General features: G+C 37.5%; 1 protein-coding gene across 6 annotated transcripts in view; it reads left to right on the top strand.

Moving 5' to 3' along the window:
- Window positions 1-14,165, top strand: part of LOC135470537 (pro-neuregulin-1, membrane-bound isoform-like) — a 32,316-nt gene extending 18,151 nt beyond the window's left edge. For 5 of the 6 annotated variants that reach the window (XM_064749579.1, XM_064749545.1, XM_064749570.1 and 2 more), the window contains 6 exons: window positions 6,561-6,666; window positions 7,107-7,299; window positions 7,721-7,782; window positions 8,321-8,426; window positions 9,081-9,150; window positions 9,479-14,165. In XM_064749579.1, coding sequence (XP_064605649.1) covers window positions 6,609-6,666; window positions 7,107-7,299; window positions 7,721-7,782; window positions 8,321-8,426; window positions 9,081-9,150; window positions 9,479-9,556 — 567 coding nt within the window. In that variant the 5' untranslated portion in view covers window positions 6,561-6,608 and the 3' untranslated portion in view covers window positions 9,557-14,165. The remainder of the gene's footprint in view (window positions 1-6,560; window positions 6,667-7,106; window positions 7,300-7,720; window positions 7,783-8,320; window positions 8,427-9,080; window positions 9,151-9,478) is intronic. The other variant, XM_064749586.1, reaches the window with a different exon arrangement.
- The last annotated feature ends 276 nt before the right edge of the window (window positions 14,166-14,441 follow it).

The following is a 14,441-nucleotide window of genomic DNA, read 5'->3' as shown; positions in this document are numbered from 1 at the left end:
CTTTTGGTTTTGTGTTCAAATTGTTGATGCCAACCTGTTTGTAATAAGGTAGCTACAGGGTGTCTCATTAGCCTGTTCTATGTTCACTGGTAAAACAGATTGGTCGAGGGACGCTTCTGGCAGTTACAATCAGCTCATGTCAGGTTTGATCTGAACATGTCAGGGCATCAATTAATTAAAGACACTTAATGCTTGTGCTTTTTGCATTTGTATGGCATAGATTGGACTTCACTTAAATCCCTTAGAGAGAGTTGAGGGATCAATTGCTATTGATTGACCGAGGAGCAGGAAATGCTAGTTAGGCTCTCGTTGAGCCCATCCTTTATTTGGTGTGCACTGACTCCTATATGCTTGATCAATAGGGACGAGTGTTACTCATTCTTTGTTCTAGATTGTTTTGCTACATGATCATCAGGGGATGCACCCTTTGCTGTCTGCTCTATGATCAGGAGTTTGCGTATCAATGAAGCATTTGGTGCAAGCAGTTTAGATATCTGCCATGACATTTGATTTATTTGCATTCTGATGTACTGTCACATTTCTGTTTTTGTTTTCTCACCTTAAGCAGCTATTTATAGCCCTTTAGAGATGGATAGTATTATTGCATTTTCTCAAACAAGTTTCCACTGTATTGGTGCGCTCAGCGGTTTAAGATTGTTAGAGGTGTAGGCCTACTGATATTATATATATGTTATATTGATTTCATTTAACATTTACTTTTGTTACACTCAATCTTTTGTTGTGAATTCTGTTATGTATATCTAGGTGTAAATGCATTTTATGAGTCTGTTATAGAACAAAATATAGAATGATTAATTGTCCTCAGTGGTGTGACATTATGGAGAGGATGACTGGGATTGATTTTAAATTCACATGTGTGCGCATATATATCCCCAGGGGTAGGAGTTTGTAGCAGTGACTTCATTTCTTGACTTCCCACTTGGATGCTGGTACATATGACTGAAAAAATGCGTGTTTTATGCATTTAAGCTTAGTGTGTTGATAGTGAAGCGTGTGCAATATTAGGATGCTGTCCAATTTCTGGTTTGTGAAAGTGGCATACTGAGGTCATCTATACATGTGTGTGTGAAAATCAATTTGGCAGGCAATTAGGTGGGATTGAATGGACCAGAGTGTCTTTGCTGAAGTGGGTTTCAGTGTCTGGTCTACTGTTGGTGATCACCAGTTTTGGCAGTTACAACTAGCCACAACAGTTACATAACCTTATGCAGCTAGCCACAAATGATTGCATAATGTTACATGCCCATGATGTAAACCCATTAGACTCTCCTTTCTGCCCATTACTGTTAGCTGATGTAAAGTGTTCATTCAAAGTATATGGTGTGTTAAGCCATGAGTGATTAGCATGGCATTAGAACACCTTTGGAGCTGACCACCCTTGATACCTTACCAGATTGACAGGGGAAGGGTTGGGTGGTGGTGGAGGTTGTGGGTGAATGGAGATTGGTAAGGACATGGTGAAAGCAGGAGTGGTTGTCATGCAGTGCTCAGCAGGGGAAAATTTTTGTTTGATGGAAGAAGGAAGGGTGTATCAGTCATGTATGGCGAAATCCCGCTTTACAGCGAGATTTGCAGGTTATTGGATAGACTCATGTTCACGTGTCAGACCTATCATTTTGAATTCAATTCTTGTTGAGAAGCGGGATTCCACATTACATGAACTATATCCTGAAGGAAGTGTGACATGTACAGGTAGTTTAAGCTTCATTTTGGCTGAAGATAGGGTGTAAAGACTAAATAAGTAAATAGTAAAGTAGTCTCTTTCAGTTTTCTTTCAGTTAATAAACTATATATGACTGCTGATGCATGTGCTGCTGAAATATTGATAGCTGCTCAGTGACCGTTCACATAAAAGTTCTTGGTTGGTTTAACTGTTCAGTTGACTAATCATGCATATTAATTGTTTGCAGAATGTTTTACCTCTCGGTCTGAGAGGTGACAGGATATTGTTGCCATCATGTAGTCATGGGGTTGTCTGCACATCAGAACATCAGTCTGTTTCTCTGTCTGTCTATTCGTTCAGGCCTTGCAGCGGAAACAAAGCGTATAGAGGGGTTGCATGACCCACTTCTGGCAGTCATATTGGAGTACTGTGGCTATACCAGCGCACGTTTAAAGGACTCCAATATGACTGACTGGCTATTGTTCTACCATAGTGACGTCACATGCAACCCCTCTATACATAGTTGTGTGTCCAAGCTTACTATGTACTTTCTTTTAATTATTGCAAGCTGTGTGACAAATTCTACTCACAAGTAAAAATTTGTCTGAATTCTGAAGAGTGCCATGTAAATATTTAAAGGTGGAGAAAACATAAAAATGACCAAGTTCAGATGAAAGACTGCAAAAGTTATTCCTAAATGTAGTCTTCAATAGTTTTTCTGATTTTTCCCTAGGGTGAAAAAAACACCTGAAAATAATTTTTGTATGCTGGATATTTGGGACCACCTTTTGGCATTTATAGTCTTTGTTTAATAATGTCATAAATGAGGATGTTACACAGGTTTAATAAATATTTTTGCACTAGAATTTGTTCTTTTCAGCTAACAAATAGATCAAACCTCAGTTTGGATCATATTTACATTTTTATTACGTTCATAAATATTATCATAATTAAGGTTAAATGCATATGTTTTGGTATAAACAACAAATTTACATTTAAATAAATTTGTTAGACAAGCATCACATCCTTATTGAACACATTTTTATGCAACAACGATAAATACCAAACATTGGTCCTAAATAACCACCATACAAAAATATTTTCAAATGCCCTTTTCTCTTGAAAAAAAAATCCCAAAAAATATTAAAGATCATGTTTGCAATTAAGTTTGAACGCTCTTTCATCTGATTTTGGCATCATTTTTATGTTTTCTTCTCCTTTAACTCAAACTCTAAACAAAGACACAACTTTAAAAGCTCTGGTTTAACCCCCTGATGGTATCCATCATTAGCGTTTCCTTTTCTAAGGGTTGTAAATAATGCATAATTGTACAAATAATGAAAGATTTTATTTTTAATGACTTGCATACAAGAATTGCAACACTTTCTGTAGTATTGAACCTGTCTCTTGTAGTGTTACAACATGAATAATTCAGATGAAAAAGAAGACTGAGGCAGCTTATTGTCATAGCATGTTTCATTGCTGTGTTGCCTTTTCTTTTAAAAATGAAAAGCTAGAATCTGCTGTCATGGCATTGTGAGGAGAGCAGGTTATCAAGCTGACTGATGGTAATACAACATTTATACCTGGGCCAGGTGTGAGCCAGGCAGGCTGACTAACCATGTCGTTGTGGGTCACAGCCATATGTCATTCACCAGCAGCTTAACGGCTGTAGGGTAGCATTCATTCACTCTGTGATATGGCAGTTACAATTTGCTGAGCTATACCTGGGCCCTGCAGGCGAGCTGGGTATATATGTTATGTGGCATGTTTAAAAAGAAAGTATTGTAGGCTGGTGGAGAAATATTTCTACGAGATAATCTATCGACATTGCTATAAGGAAGTTTCACCAAACCTACTACAGCATGTTCATAAAAAAAAAATACACACAGGTGAGTTATGTACATGTATCATGCAGACATGCCATATTATAGTTATCGAGACTTTATTTGAAATTTTTTAACTGTGAATTGGCTATTCTCATATGTAAAAAATCAAAGCCATGAGGTTGGGAAAGGTATAACACAGGTATAAAAGGCAAATAAGCCTGTAACAAACCTGGAGGACCAGACACCCTCCTCACCTGTTTGCAGCGTGATTTACTCACCAGTGTCATTATATGTTAAAGTGCTTTTGTAGCTGACCCATTTGACCACATACCTTATCAGTGTTACCTGTGAGATAATCATCATTAGTGTCACCTTGGCTTTTATAGTCAAATGACGGCCCCAGGGTAGGGTTTGAAAACTCAGGCAGCAGTCCTGAAAGCGGTGTCAGGCTGACCATGCACTAACAGCATGTGGTGGCCTGGCAGATCTACTGTTTAATGCAGCAAGTGTGTATTGGTATAATTACTGGGCAGTTCATCATAGTGGGTTAATTTTCTTGTGGACTACAGTCCATAAATACCATTATAAACTTAATTATTAAATAAATAAAACAAATTTGATGTGACCTTTGAGAATCCACAAGAATGTTTTGACATGTATACATGCATGTATAAAAACCATGGGATTCAAGAAGGTCTTGCCTAGTTGACATGAATCACAAGTGTGTTAGTGAGCATAATTGTCACCACATTATTGGTTTCTAAAAAGGGTTAATATCGCATTGTTTGTATAATTAGAATGATGTAGTTTGTGACGTGGTTTTCAGTATTTATTCCTCTCACCCTATTCCCAATATTCTTCTAAAGCCTTCTTTGAACAATTGTTATTTCTGTACTTCAAAAATAGAAGTACACAGGATTACTAATTACCATGCATTACCTCTTGTGCCCTACTAAGATACCAGAGACCCCTAACTGGTGTCCTTTACAAAACACTCCCAGACTCAGGGAATCCATAAAAGACATCTGGGAGGCTGTATGAATATTTAATGGTAAAACATAGGGACTGTAGTGTGCCCCCAGTCTGCAGGTGACGCTGAGGGCATACACTTAGTACCAGAGGCTGCTCTCTCTCAGTTCACTGTGAGGGGTGTCACTGTTAAGATAGGCATGTGAAGCTATGGAACTGTACTACTATTTGTCTTAACCTCTGACGCAGTTCCATCACTGGACAGTGTAAAATTGGCCTAGTGCGTGGGTGTTCAGGTATTACCATAGCCTGAGTACAAGTGCTACATCTTTTCCAAAATTTATCGTGCAAGAAGATCCTGTTACAATACAGAACGCCACCAAAAGTTATCCACTTTGATGCATTGATTGGATTAACACTGATAGTGTTATACACCTGGTAAACAGGTCATTTATTTCAAGCTGAGATTGGATAATAATGCCCTGCTAAGTGACATGTCAGTGGTTTCCATCAAACAGCCTGGGGGATGCGCCCCTAGTCAATACAGTATATATTGGTCAGGTAGAATTGTGCTGTTCACATGGTATTTAAGCATCAGTTATTAAATAGGTTTTTTATAACCATTTCACAGGCTGAAATTCTCATGTGTCCTGAATTATGGACATAGCGTTATAAGTATTAAGAAAATACATTTTAGTATATGAAGTGTAATGGACAGCATAATTGCTTTGCAAATTATCTTTCAGTGTAGCGATAAGAATTTCTTTGTGACAGCTAGTTGATTTCATATCGAAAGTGCTGATACTGTTACCGGTTTTACTGTAAACGTTTCAGTGTTTGAAACCTTAATTATTCTCTGTTTTTACTTATAGCTAGCACATGGGACATTTTCAGCTGGATGTAAACATTTCTTTCTTGGAACAAACTGTGCATTGCCATTTGGCATAACATGCAAGAGTAATTGCTGGGTTCTGATGCAAGCCTCTGGTAGAGAGTATGTCATTGTGAATGTGTCAGAGCTATTTTTATAGGATGAACCAAGAGCTGTGTCCAGATGCAAGAGTCTGGAATAAGACTGTGAGCAGATGGCAGTAACCAGTGGTTATGCCCAAGTGTAAAAGCAACTTACAAAGGGAAAGCTGTGGTCATTGTAACATGTCCAGACTGGTCTGGATGACCCAGTGACCACTCCCAGGATGTAGGCCAGTATTGATTCCTGCTGTGTGATTGGTCAATGGCTGGATTCCAGCAGTGGACCAGAGTTTAATGGGACCACTTTGTCCCTGCTCACAGTCCCAGTGTACTTGTAGTAGTGGGTGTAAGGAATTTGTGTCTTCACCCAGGTCTTCATGAATCTGAGATGATAAAACCTCCACACCATACAGGGGAATGTATGAATTATTTACCCAGTGCTAAGATTAATTCCTGGCATCTTAATTTCCCTGTGTCAAGGTTTGTCCAGCAGGGTGTGTCTTCCCTGTTCAAAGGGTGCACAGTTTGCCACTGAACATGTATGAATGACAGGCAACTACAGCTAGATACAGATTGGGGGATTTCCTGTGCTGATGCCAATCTGGTATTGGTTAGAACATATGATATTTCTGCTTAGGTTGGGGCATTAAGTACACAGTGTGTTGTATAGCCGTATTAAGAACATAAATGCATGGTTTCTGACTTGTGGCCGTATACAAAATAATGTAGTCTCTTTTATGGTAGAATTGAGCTGAAGTCTTTTCTTTTGGGGAGTGATGAAGGAAATAGTTTCTGCTCTATGCCATTGATTTACTGACAATACAGAACTCCTCGACCATTTACAAATACTTAATGTTATCCTGTTGAAAGATATTATTGTCTCTGAAAACTGTAATGATGCTGATTTTCTCTATTATGGAACCATTAATGTAGTGATTATGTTTCATGTCATACTCTTGTCCTGGAGCTATAAATTTGCCAATCAGAGTGCATTACTAGCTTTGGGATTAAAATCTTTCTTTAATGGTATTGATATTTTTAGCAGCCTTATATGAATGGAATTTGATGACTGTCTCATTATTCATGACTTTGTCTTGTGTTTTCAGGGGTTCTTGATGCTCTGGCCTGCATGATCTAGCGACTGGGAATAAAATATGCTATATCCATTTCTGTTTCTTTTCATCATTGGACTGATGCTGCCCAGTACAACAGGTATGTTACCCATGTTGCCCATGCAGATCACACATATATCCCATAAATTTCTGTATTCCACTGTAGTAAATTGATGATTAATGGTACATTTGTTTTGATTGGATGCCTGTGCATGCTGGTTTGCATCCATGGATTTTGTGAGTAGCCTGGCTATTGAAGATGTTTATATTACATGTTGTAAGAATGTGTGTTTAATGAGTAGCTCATGATTTTGTCAAACCAAAGACTACATTGTGTTCCAGCCAATTATGGGAAATAATTAAGTGACTTGCCATGAGATTATTATATAGATGCCATTGAAGGAAAAAATAAAACTGATGTATAGAATGATTAATTAGGTATTGTATTAAATGGGGTGTATGCTTTTTCACGAAACATTAATTTCCAGAAGATATGTGTATCTGCCCAGTCAGAGAATTTCATGCATTTTTGTTTGATAGATGCATGTGGAAAGAGGCCTGTGCGACCAACCCCCACCCCAACAACGATTGCGACCAATACGAGCGAGGGCACAACACCCCAGTCCAGTTACAGGCTGCCGTGTAACGCCACTGAGGAGAGGCTGTTATCATGCTTACACGGAGGGTCCTGCTTCATTGTCATCATCAAGAAGGAAAGGAATCGAAACTGCCAGTATGTGCTTAACAGTTAACTGCTGATTACCTAGTGTACAGAAATGAAACTCACAATTAACTAAAAACACTTGTTACCTCTGAAAATTCATTAATTTATCTAAAATAATAGAGTTTGTAATACACTAGATGAAAAAATAAAAGCAAAAACAAATCTGGGCAACCATTTAGGCAACTGGTTGAATATCTGTAGTAGAAAAGGTTCGGGATAAGTGAAATATCAGTGTTTCAGTTCATGTCACAACAAATGGGGGGTTTTGTTAATGTGAATTACCATTTAAAAATATTGATGTGGATTTTGATGATGTTAGATTTTGATGATGTTAAACTGTTCTGATGACAGAACAGTTTATACGGAGTCATTTTTCCAAGTACAGAATACTGTATATAGTATTTATGTTAATGAGTGATATTACCTCCAGGTGTCCTCAGGAGAGAACTGGGTTCCGCTGCCAGGAGCTGTCACCTGAATTCTTCCAGCCAAGTAAGTCACATCTCTTTTCTTCACTTATTAGTGGATGGGTATTGATTGCAGTCATTGTCATTGTCCCCAGCCAACTGTCTGGTGTTTATAAGGTGCCTTGAGAAGACGTATCGGAGAAGTAGGAATCAGTGATGGGAATTGTATTATTGATATAAGCACATATACAATGTACTTTATTAGCATTTCATATGATCTGTAATAAAATTCACTGTACACTAAAAATACTTTGGCTAAATTGTTTTTATATTGCTCTGGCTGATTGTTGGTTATAAAGAAAATGACATTTGAGGTCTAGATGAGATCATATGTTATCATAATTCATTATCATCGCTCATTCCGTCTGCTATTTTGTCATGTTCCAGAAATCATGCAATCATTGTCTTTCCAAGATTCATTTGTTTTCTTCATCATTTGTGTTTTCTTTTATGTATGATTACTACTCCTTGACTTGCTTTCCTTAGGTGTTTTGCATGTTGTTTTTCATCCTTCATTTCATTTTCATTTTCTGTTCCTTTCCTCACATTTTACCTTTTTAAAGCAGTTATAGATCCTAACAAACTGCGGACGGCTCACATCGCGGCTGGTGTGGTGGGCACGGTAATCATTGTCCTGGTCATCGTCCTCTCAGCATATGTGTATCGCAGGTAAGCTAGGCCAGAGCTTTGGCTATCCTCTGTGTTTTCTTCTTAAAATTATTGTAAAAGATATAATATTATGAATACTTTACCTACCTGCGTTAGTCAGGCAGAAAAACCCCATAAAACCCAAACCCAGAGAGACACAAGTGAATTAAGTAATGACCAAGACACAAAGTGATATTTTATTTTATTTAGACAGAAATATGAGGATAATCATCAAGATGTCAGTTGTAAAATTACAGCAAACACAACCATTTGAGTGCAGCTTATCGTTATTGTTTAAATGAAATAGGGGATAATTCATTGGAGTAGAATCAGTTTATTGAGCAATATCTTGGTTTTGTTTTTGTTGTATGCATAGTGAACAGAAGTGAATTGGTTTGTTTAATTTATATGTGATATGTGAGCCAATTGAAACATATGCAGTGTGTTTTGAGACGGGACAGGCTGTCTCCAGGTTACTTTGGTAACTAATTTGTATCCAGGTTAAGATACGGTTTTCATGAAAACAGTCTTTGTTTTAAAAGCTCTGCAGTCTTGGAATGATGTAGTTCTATATATTATTCGTCTACGCCCCAGAGTTCTTCAGGCATATTTTCTGAGTAGCCTAAAGATGTAATTATGACCAAAGCTCAATGAATTCGTTTCTTTATTTCCAAGGGTGAAGAAGAAGGAAAGCTCTCTGGCACATAGGCAGAGACAGAATGGGGCCAATGGTTCACATCCGAATGTAAGTCTTGGGACACAGGCCTCAGTCTAGCAATTGTAAGACATTACTAATCATTGTTTTGTCTACATTCTCCACTCATCACTCAATCGTTTGTTAGGTTCCTTATAGGAAGTAATGCTTTCTGTTGGGCCCAGTACAGTTTCTTTTATATCTACAGACTAAGTGAAATGTCTGCTTTTCTTGAATGATGCATTTTCAAGATTTTTATTAAAGATTTTTGGTTTTATCCCACCATGTTTTGCTATGGCAGCTTATGTCTTACTTGATAGAGGAATGTCTAAATATGTGACTAGAACTTCACATAGAATTTTTTATTTTTCTCCTGCAGAATGCCAGCAATTCTGGACCTATGCCATATGAACTGCAACCGATCAACAAGGAGCATGGTGCTGGAGAATCAGTCTAACAGCCGTGTTCATCAGGGGCCCTATGCTGTGCCTTGTGATATAAACTGGCCAGTCATAGATCATTTGAGAACTGTGTAATCAGGCAGTCAGTGATACAGACAATGAAGCAGGAGCCTGTCATCCCCGCTTGTTGCGTTCAGTGTTACAGTCTCAGTGATTGGTCACATGTTAACCATGACGTGTGCTCTAGTTCACTGACTGGCTTGTTCAGATACACTTGTTGTGCTACACATATCAGAGGAAAGTTTTGAATGTGACACAAGCATTTTTGTTGGTGATAAATTGTACTGTATCTGTCCTCGGTATAAACCCATTGTTCCCACCATTTATAGAATGTATGGTCATGACATTTGGTTAGGCAGTTCTTTGCATTTATATCAGCACATTACATTAATTGTACTGGACTAGAATGAAAACCACACCTAGTGTGCCTTTGGAAAGCTCCATCAAACAAGTTTGGACTGGAAAGTAGTCTTTCTAAGGCTGTATTCTTCATGCCGACAATATGAAAAAATGTGCGATACAGGGTAATGTGCCAGTAGGATCTGTGTTTAAAGGTGTAGTCTGCCAAAGTCATGCTTTATGTTAATTTCTGAAAATTTGTGTGGAAAAAATATAGTTTGAAATTGATGTTAATTGATGAATTGGAAACTCTGCTATCTGTTCAGCAGTTCAGCTTGTATGATATCTATGGAATGGATGATTACCTGAGTGTCACTTAAATTGTCTTACGCCAACACCTGAGTCTGACCATGGACAACAGCTAGCTCGCTTCAGAAATGCCACACAGGTTTCAAATGATCCTGTTGTCGGGCAACAGTTCATCTAGCACTTGGATGGTTTGAATGTTTATAAGGGACATAACTGAACCAGTATTGCTTCAAAAATATACCTTCTGTGTCATCATGCATCAGAAGACTATAACTAGCTTGACAGGTTCTGTGTTGCTTGTGGTCAGGTGGAGTGTCAGGGATTTGACTATAAAACCAGAACTGGTGAGAAGAACATCTGAAACACTACGTGATTTGTCTTATGACTTCAGCATTTATCTACAGCACGTGAGGAACAAGTGATGATTGGAGCACAGTGCCAGTCATGGTGGTCAGAGCTTACCTGCATGTAATGTGCAATTCACATCACCTGAACACATGACCATACGACGACTATGTCCAGAACAACAGCTTCCAACAGTGTGTTCGTCTTTGTCCATCAACATCCTGTATAAATGTACCACTGATCCAGGACACCCTCCACATTACATGTGGATTTCTGAAAATTGAACCGTGAAGTAATTGTCTCCCCTTCCTGCCGGTTGCCAGTCTTGTACTTTCATATGTAACTTGCTGGCATCAGAAAACACCATGATTCTAAGGATTTCATTGGGTGACATTTCAAGGTACATCAGCCAAGTAAGACTGAGCACAGCAGGCTCGGTTGGAGCAGCTGGGTTAAGCAGTTGTTCATCTATTCACACAATTGATCACGTGGGTAAAACAGCTTGGAATTTTTTTGAAACTTTTCTGGATTGATCATAAATAGATAACTGCTTATAGCTGTTTTTGGTGCATTGGTGTATAGTGCTGAAAGTATGTTAAGTGTCGAGGAGGAGCATTCCAGGGAATAACAACCAGTCCATAGTTCTTAGTCTGTGATGAGTTGTTAACAGATCTGGGCTGTACTAGTGCTGATCTTCATTATCAACATGCAGGTTATCCAACTTTGTCAGATTAGAACTTCAGTTTTTATGGTGGTAAACATATCTGTGGATGAATACTTCTATGCTGTTTAACCTTAATCTTCAAAGAAAACACTGTTAACTTCTCGACTTTTGTAATCCATTTCAGGAAGTGTAATCAACATCGTTAAATGTATTTCATATTGAAGTATAGTTTCAAAATCCCCAGGTTTTGTCACACAAGTGGTCCATGTACAGAAAGATCCTTGTGCAAAGGTGATATCAAGACATGCAGGGTTATCTCCCTTATTCTCAAATACTTTTATTTACATGTTCTTATTTGGTCAGAGATACACATTGTTTCAGGTAAGGTGAACTGTTTACCATTTTTCACTTTTTAGTTTCCAAAGTTGTCAAACTGGTATGGGTTCTTAAGTGAGCCCATATATGTTTGTTGTTCAGTACAGTGAAACAATTTCAGCATTTAACATTGAATGGGCTATTGTCTCAGATAGTTTTTAATGAACTAGTTCATTCAGCTGTATGTATCAGGTTTTGGATCTTGTTGTTTTATGCTGACTGGTGTACAGACTTGTTTGAACACTTATTAATGAGTCCCCATGGTGATATAAAACAGTACAATGCAACAAGGAGGGTAGTGGAGTGGATGCCTTCTGGGTGAGCTCATGCAGCAGACAGGAGACAGGAGTGTGTTTGATAGTAACTGTACAATTGTCAATATGCCTCTCTCTGGAGAGTATCAATGCACAGAACAGTGTATATGAATTATTTAATATTCTGCCTTGCAGAGAGTCCCAGGCAGCTCTCTCAATAATTCATGCTAGTGTGTACTGTTGTATTCAACTCTCTAGCGTCATTCATTGCCATTATCAGTTTTGATCTGCTGGGCTCTGTAAAACCCTTCATCCACAGAAATGTCAACAGTCATTTGTTTACCTCCACCAAATAACTTGACTGAAATGATTGTAAAGAATGTAGTTGCTACACATTAAATTTTTTATTATCTTAGAAATTCCCTGTACTTAAGAGTACCAATGTACTTAAACCTTGCCTTTTCCATATATGGCATAGTGAACAAAGTTTTGACACCAGGATTTGAACTTCTGTGGGTTCCATTTCTGCAGGCTCATACAAACATGTACCTGGTCATAAGGCATTACATATTCCAGATAAACCAAAAATCTCCTCTGCAGTGTACCATTAAAATTCAGGCTGGGAACCTATGCTGATTAATTTTAAAAGTATTATTTAAATTTGCTTGTGTGTAGAAAGAAGTTATTCCATTTTGTGGACTGGAAGGTTTCACCTTTTGTTTCATCATTTGGTATCAGCAATGTATTTGTATTTATTTATTACAAAGTCCAAGTTTGTACATGTATCTCTTTAATTTGTGGCCCCAAAATTATCACTGGATTTTAATCTTCTTGTCAGAGGCTAGTGCTGTTATGGTTTTTGAGCAGAATGTAAAAATAGATCATATATTGTTTACAATGGGAGTTAAATCCTGTTTAAGTGCACTGCACAACATGTTCTCTTTGTTTTTAACGCACACTTTTTGTTATTCTTTTAACAGGTGCATTTAAACATATTAGCAAAATTGTTCTTTTCTTTTTTGCTCTTTGGAATCTGTCTAATGGAAAGAAATGTATTATATTTTGCTATTGCTCAGCTTAACTCAACCTTCTTGAAGTGTTTCTTCTCTTTTTGTATTTTTGTTTCTGTACAGTGTACAGGTGTATGATCTTGTATGATTAAATTATTATTTGTATTAAAGTGATTTGTTAAATGCTTGTAGTGTCACACAGGTTAGAACACAAAATGTATTGCAGCTATAAATTTCCTGTCTCTTAGGTAATATTGAGCGTAGACATAGCATACTGATCACAGTATGAGCATATGTATGTATGTGAGGGAAAATTTGCAAATTAATCAGACAGATTTCTAGCACTGGCTGGGGATACTACTAAAGCACTGAAATGACATGTATTAATGTTTAGTGGAAAATTTACAAAGTATATGTGCAATGCAGTTGGCCTAATTGTGAAGTTAGCAGAATATTTGACAACATTCTAATCATCGAATTATATTAAATGAAAAGATTTTTTAGGTTAAGATATTTTTAAACTGATATTTATGGCTGTTTACTCAAATGTAGTTGAGGTTACTCTTTAGAAGATATGCTGGTGAGTCCTTTAGGGGGCACAATAAGCAAAGAGGAGCAGGTAGGAAGCACTACAGCTCTTGTAAATACTGTAAATAAACTAGCTGAATTCTCTTACTGAATTGTTGAAGATGATGATCTGCTTTAACATACTGCTGTAAAGTGGGGCTTTAAAGGATAAAAACTGGAAGATTTTATGCAGAAGGCTGCTTTCTAAGAAGACAGACCACGTGATATTTGATGGTGATATGGTGTGTATACATGTACAATACAAGGCTTGCATGTGTACTTGAAGCTGAACTAGACTGTGAAGCAGAGTGTATGAGTGTATATACAGACTTGCTACACTTCACATTTGGCTTTTCTGGGTCAAGCATTACTGTAAAACATAGTTCACAGAAATGAGAAATATGCTTCAAGATAACAAGCCATGTAACCACATACTTCATGCACTCGTTTGAAGCTGAGATGATGAACTGCAGACTGGAGTAGCTCCAACAGTTTAATAGGTGTCGACGACTTTTTGCCTATCAATGTTTTACCTGTTTTAGTGCAAGATTGCTTTTTATTAATGATATACCATTTTCCCAGCATGAAAGAGAAGCATACCAAATGTCACATGACATATGCTTCTCATATAACAGATAATTATATATACTTGAATTAGTTATATCACATAGTAATTTAATTGTTTGTGTGAAAGGTGGATGGAAGAACCAAATCATGTGCATGTTTTCATTGTATAGCCCACAACATAACATTGATTTAAATTGCAGTTAATAAAATATACATGGCAATATCTCATGTGTATGACTGATATGTTGTTTTTTTTAATATTCATGAAATGAATTATTACATGGTAGGAGTTAATTGTGAAAACAATAGTGGCTAATGCTGGATAGGTAAGGAGATTGGTTGTGGTAAAAGTCTACAAGGACAATGTGGTCACATATCTGAATCCAGCTTTTCCTCCTTGCTAACATTTTGAATCCAGCTCTTACTGTCTCATGGCAGCTGATTTGATTCC

The sequence above is a fragment of the Liolophura sinensis genome, chromosome 1 (assembly GCF_032854445.1).
Source record: "Liolophura sinensis isolate JHLJ2023 chromosome 1, CUHK_Ljap_v2, whole genome shotgun sequence".
Classification (NCBI taxonomy): Eukaryota; Metazoa; Mollusca; class Polyplacophora; order Chitonida; family Chitonidae; genus Liolophura; species Liolophura sinensis.
Note: the sequence above shows the minus strand (reverse complement) of the source record. Positions and strands in the feature narration are given on the sequence as shown.